We start from the raw sequence: 6,137 nt of genomic DNA on the forward strand, positions 1-6,137 counted from the left end.
TTTTTAATGTTTATTTATTTTTGAGACAGAGAGAGACAGAGCATGAATGGGGGAGGGTCAGAGAGAGAGGGAGACACAGAATCGGAAACAGGCTCCAGGCTCTGCGCCATCAGCACAGAGCCTGACTCAGGGCTTGAACTCACGAACTGTGAGATCGTGACCTGAGCCGAAGTCGGACGCTTAACCGACTGAGCCACCCAGGTGCCCCGCCCCTAAAGATTTTAAAGTGAACTCTATACCCAATGCGGGGCTCGAACTCATGACCCCAAACAAGATCAAATCTTGGGGTGCCTGGGTGGCTCAGTCGGTTAAGAGTCTTTTCTTTTTTCTTTTCTCATCTCGTCTCGTCTCTTCTCTTCTTTCCTTTCCTTTTTTCTTTTTTTGTGAGCTTTCAAGTGACTTTCAAGTGGTCTCAATCCCAACAGTGAAACATTTTAGTACACCCCCCCCACCATAGGTTTATTTAATTACTTATAACTTATATTCACGTGCTAATGCTTTTTGCTAAGATCATAAGGCCATCTGCCTATGTGTGAGGTCCATTATTAACGATAGAAGTCAAAAAGCCGTATTTCAAATTATCTTCTTGTCAAGTGTGAATTTTTTTTTTAAGTTTATTTATTTATTTTGTGTGAGAGAGAGTTCGAGCAGGAGAAGGGAAGGGGTGGGGGGAGAGAATCCTTAGCATGCTCTATGCCATCAGCCCACAACCTGATGCGGGGCTCAAACCCACAAATCATGAGCTCATGACCTGAGCTGAAATCAAGAGTCAGATGCTTAACTGACTGGGCCCCCAGGTGTCCCTGAATTTTTTTTTTTAATATTGATTTATTTTGAGAGAGAGAGAGAGAGAGAGCAGGGGAGGGGCAGAGAGAGAGGAGAGAGAATCCCAAGCAGGCTCTGTGCTGCCAGTGCAGACCCCAGTGCGAGGCTCGATCCCACAAACCGCAAGACTGTGACCTGAGCTGAAATCAAGAGTCAGACGCTCAAGTGACTGAGCCACCGAGGGGCCACTGAGTGTGAAAAATTTTTTAAATGAACTAGCTCTCAATCTAAGAGAATTGTGAGCTCTGCCAGCTTCTTCCTAGCTTATGCTTCCATTTACAGTACCTTCTTTAAGCCACAGTTTCGTTAGAGGAATCATTTCAAGCCCCTTGTCTGCTTTGTGATGATTAGTTTGGTTAGAGTGACATAATATAATCTGTAAATTAACTCAATATAGCACTTATAACAGGCCATTTGCTGAAGGTGAAAAATCATTTGAGGTGGATGCTGTCCAAGTCATAGGACTGCCACTCCTGCCTTAGCATTCCTCACCTGTCACACTGGATGCCGAGCGGTGACATACAGCCCAAACAAGGCCCAGGGTCAATCTGCACGTTGCATATTGGTCATTGTAATAGTCGGCTCTTGCCACAATAAGGCTGCGGAACAAACACTCCAAAACTCAGTGGCTTACAATAATGGGAATTTATTTTTCTTGCTCGGGGTCCGGCAGGGCTGTGGGGATCTGATTGATCTTGGCTGGGCTTGGCTATTTCAGGCTGCAGGTTGGCCGGGAGTGGCTCCGGGTCACAGTTTTTTGTTTTTGTTTTTGTTTGTTTTTTTTGAAGTGGTTGACATCTCTATTGCTTTGGAGGTGGGGGGCAGGTGCTCAGGAGCTCTTGGTGGGGCGGGCCTCTTCCTCTTCACCGTCACAGGCTTCTGGCGGCGAGGGATGGCGCTGGCTGTGCGAATGGCGGCCACGTACGGATCTGGGTGGTCCTTGTTCGTGTGGATCCTGTGCCTGATGCTTCCGAGGGTGGCCGGGGCGTTCTTGTTCATGGTGGTCCACAGGTAGGGGGTGGTGGGTTTTCCCTGGAGGGATCTCCGCTTCATGACCACCACTACGCGTTTGCCATCAGCCCCAGACTTCACGCCCACAGTGTAGAGGTGAATCAACCCGTTGTCGTTAGAGGACTTGCGAGCCTTCGGGTTATTGGGGTCGGTGCTGAACGTCTGCTTGTTTCTCTCTCTTTCTCTCTTTTTTTTATTACACTTTGTTTTTAAGTTTATTTTTGAGAGAGAGAGACAGAGAGAGCGCACAAGTGGGGGAGGGGCAGAGAGAGAGAAAGACACACGCACACACACATACACAGAATCGGAAGCAGGCTCCAGGCTCCGAGCTGTCAGCGCAGAGCCCGACGTGGAGCTCGAACGCACCAATCGTGAGATCATGACCTGAGCCCAAGTCGGAGGCTTCACGGACTGAGCCGCCCAGGCGCCCCTGCTTGTTCCTCTTGATCAGGAAGCTGGAGCATTTCTGCCCGACCATCCATTGCTGGAGATGGGAAGAGCTCCAGGCGACAGATTTGGGGCAGGTCTGGAGCCCAGGCTGATGTGACTATAGCCACCTAGGACCTACAGTGGGAGACGCGACAAAGTCATGTGGTCAGCAGGGTTATTTCCATTCCAGGTGAGCCGTGAATTAGGATCAAGAAGCCAAACCACCATAGTGACAGAAATGAAAGTTCTGGCATTTTCTTCCTACCTGTATTAGCTTCCTAGGGCTGCTGTGACAAAGCACCACGTGCTGCGTAGCTTAAACAACAGAGGCGTGCCGTCGCACGGTTCTGGAGGCCAGAAGTCCAAGATCAAGGTGCCGGCAGGGTTGATTCCTTCCGAGGGCCCCAAGGGGGCCTCTGTTCAAGGCCTCTCTCCCTGGCTGGTCTTTTTCCTGTGTCTTTTCATGTGGTCTTTCCTCTGTCTGTGTCCAAATTTCCCTCTCTTATAAGGACACTAGTCCCACCGTAATGGCCTCATTTTTAACTCCGTGACCTCTGTAAACATCCCATCTTCAAGTACGGTCATGTTCAGAGGTACTGGGGCTTACGGCTTCAACATACCAATTTTGGCGGGACGCCAATTCAACCCATCAACCCTACCCCTCAGAGGATTGTCTGGTGTACCACGTAGGGTGTGTGTCACCCCGCTTTGGAGACTTTCTGGCATAGAGACCAGTGGAGAAAGTCTTCCTATTGGCCCAGTGGGGAGCAGAGGGTAAAGGCTTCAGACTTTAACACCCCACCCCCGCCCCGCAACGATCAGAAGAAACTGTGACCTCTTTGGCCATGCCATACCCTTGCCACCACATCTCACAGTTTGCTGGGGGTGGGGTGCGGAATCTGTGCCGTTGGCTATAACTTGCCACGGAGGCAAACCCTCCGCATCAGTCTTACTGCCTGTGAAATGAGTGACTTCACCTTCCTTTAATGGGGTGTTGTGATGTTTAATGTTTGGCAGAAGAGCCCCAGAGGAAAGGGCAGAATAAATCCTCCCGGTGATTCTGCAGAACTACCCTGCCTTTCTCGTTCGTGCTCGGGAAGGAGTCCGGGACAACCGGTTGGGCTCACACAAATTTGTGTTCCAACAACCCGGGTAGAATGGGCAGGCGTGGATGCACGCCGTAAATAACCTTAACACTTTACAGGAGCGCGTGAGGAGGCAATTCTCCTAGCCGGCTGCCCCTGTAATGCTGGCCTGATTCAGTCCTGAGCGATGTGGCCCACATGTGCTCCTGCAACCACAGGGACAAGTGTCCCTTCTGCCATGTCAGCTGTTTCTGTTCTGGCATAAATTACGCACGCTGCAGTCATTTCATTAAGGAATTACATCTCTGGGGGGGCGCCTGGGTGGCTCAGGCGGTCATCATCTCACGGTTCGTGGGTTCGAGCCCCGCATTGGGTTGTCTGCTGTTAGCACGGGGCCTGCTTCGGATCTTCTGTCTGTCTCTCTCTCTCTCTGCCCCCCCCACCCGAAAAATAAATAAACATTAAAAAGAAAAAGAAATTACATTTCTGACGTGACGTGTCGGGTTTCCAGAGCTGAACAGAAAAGGCTGCCATTTTCCCCGAAAACAACCATGCTCCCTGACACCTGGCCACGGGGGACAGGACGAGGCACCAGCAGCCACATGCCACCACAGACGACGACGATGACAAAGCTGTAACAGAGTGATCGTCAGCTTCCTTTCTTCCTCCCCAACCCTGCGCCTGGTGTTGGAACATTCCAGACATCTGGAATTATGACCAGTTAAATGCAGTCAAACACAGATTTCTTTCTGTGGAAATATTCTGATCTCAGACCCAGGAGGGCAGGGATATTGGGTAATTGCCATCCTTGCAATAAACATATTATGGAAGTTTATAAACTCGGCCTATCTCTTGGCCGCTTTAGGCTTCTGGTGTGCTTGGGATGGCTTTGATTTTGAAATCACTGAGGCGATAGGCAGACTTTTCCTCTCCTTGCATTTGCAGAGCAATCTGATAAACACATCTGTGGCAAGTCCTGTTTTGGCTATTTTGGGGCAGACCAAAGGGTAGGTTACTTTTTATGAAATAAATACATACATACAGAGCACGCACGTGACCCAACGGGAAGAATGGAAACTATCACAAGATATTCTGTGCACACGATATCTAATCTCCCTTTGAGACAGAAGAGATTCAAATGAGCCTCTGCCATTAAAACTTTGATTATCAGAAACTTCATTTTAATCAGGGCTCGCCATAAACTCTGTGTGCTCAGCTGACGTGTGTGTTTAACATTCTCGATATTATACGCTGTTCCAATTATCCCAATTTTTCCTTTAAATTCAATTTCCCAGGGCCTTGTGGTGTTCGGCTAATCAAGCTCTCACTTTTTAAAAAAGTGTTTACCTCCAGTCTCTCCAGACACGCTGTGTATATACACGCACACAGGCACCAGATCTAGGGAGACGTCGGGGTGCTTTACAAGCAGGGCCAAACGCACACCCACCGTGCGGCACTTTTGCTGATGACGAGGCGACTCCGGGGCCGCGGAGAATCCACACGCCGCCAGTTGCAGGCCTGATCACTTCAATGCCTTGCGGGAACATTTCCACGCAACCTCCGCCGGCTACCCACCCCCCCCCCCCCCCCCCCCCCCCCCCCCCCCCCCGGCCCCCCCCCCCGGGCTCTAGTCCCGCCCACGGAAGGCGGAGACGTGCCCTGTGGATAGATGCCTCGCTGGCTCCTTGCTTCCCTCTGCCCCCTTCTTGGTCGCTCACAAAGATTAGCCTCCAGGAATGTGGTTAGCACACACTGAACTCATAACTCCAGCCAGTATATCACAGCACACAATCACAGGAAATACCACACGTCGTTACAACGTGCACGCTCACGCGTCGGTCTCCACACATGCTACACGTAGCGGCACGCACACGCACGTATTGCGCCCGGACCCACGCTACCACGCGCGCTCCACCCTGCGCCCGGAACTCCCTGCGTGTGCCCTGCGGACCCTTGGGCCCCTGCGGGGAAGGGAGAGGATCCCCTTTTTAAATGCTTTTCATCGCCGTGGCTACTTTGCTTCCCGTTCTAGGCTCAGCCCACAAGGGTCAAGAATTGTTACAGAAAGTCGATCTTGGCCCCCTTCCAGGCACCGGAAGGGCTGGGGCTAGAGATTGTGTTATTTCAGTTGAGGGAGGGGAGCCTTTGCCTGCCTCGGATCCGGCGGGGTTGGCTCCTGCAGACCCGGGGAGCCAAGCCAAATGTCCCCTCAGCATCTGCGCATGCCTACGGAGTCCCTTTGCCCTTTGAACCAAGCTCTTTTCTGCCACTGGAATGTTCTCTCCCCCTTTCTCTGCCTATTGAAATCTTCCCTTTTCCTCAATGCCTCGCACAAGCCCCACCTCCCCTGAAGAGGCCAGCTGGAAATGATCTCTCTCTCATTTCAACTCCTTAAAGGCTTTATTTTCTATAGCACTCATTGGACCCAAAGTAAACACTGCCATTGGGCGTTTGGGGGGTTTTTGTGCACGTAAGAGCAGGGACTTTGTTTTGTACTTCTCTGCCTCCCTACGGAGCTTCGGTATGATGGCACTACTCAACAAATAATACTGACAGCTACCATTGAACACCTACTGTGTGTCAGGCACCTTATCTAGATGGTTCCCTTTAGCCTTTTTGGTTTTGATGCAATACATTTTATATATGCAGAGCTTTAATATATTCTCTTTGTAAAAACTTACAATTTAATACGCAGAGTAAAAAGTGAACGCCTCTTCCAGGCCATTCTCTACCCTTTTTACCCCACCCCCTTATTTCTCTCCCTAGAAGTAGCCACCCATAATAGTT

General features: G+C 50.5%; 1 protein-coding gene across 1 annotated transcript; it reads right to left on the reverse strand.

Moving 5' to 3' along the window:
- Positions 1-1,270: 1,270 nt before the first annotated feature.
- On the reverse strand, positions 1,271-2,380 carry LOC125932351 (60S ribosomal protein L28-like). Its single transcript, XM_049644884.1, has one exon. It carries the CDS (start codon positions 2,215-2,217, stop codon positions 1,573-1,575), a length of 645 nt encoding a protein of 214 aa, XP_049500841.1. The 5' UTR covers positions 2,218-2,380; the 3' UTR covers positions 1,271-1,572.
- Positions 2,381-6,137: the final 3,757 nt, after the last annotated feature.

This window comes from Panthera uncia, chromosome X, assembly GCF_023721935.1.
Source record: "Panthera uncia isolate 11264 chromosome X, Puncia_PCG_1.0, whole genome shotgun sequence".
Taxonomy (NCBI): domain Eukaryota; kingdom Metazoa; phylum Chordata; class Mammalia; order Carnivora; family Felidae; genus Panthera; species Panthera uncia.

What these genes read in the sequence shown, in the direction of transcription:
- LOC125932351 (XM_049644884.1), bottom strand. Translation starts at nt 2,217, where the DNA reads ATGATCTCACGATTGGTGCGTTCGAGCTCCACGTCGGGCTCTGCGCTG.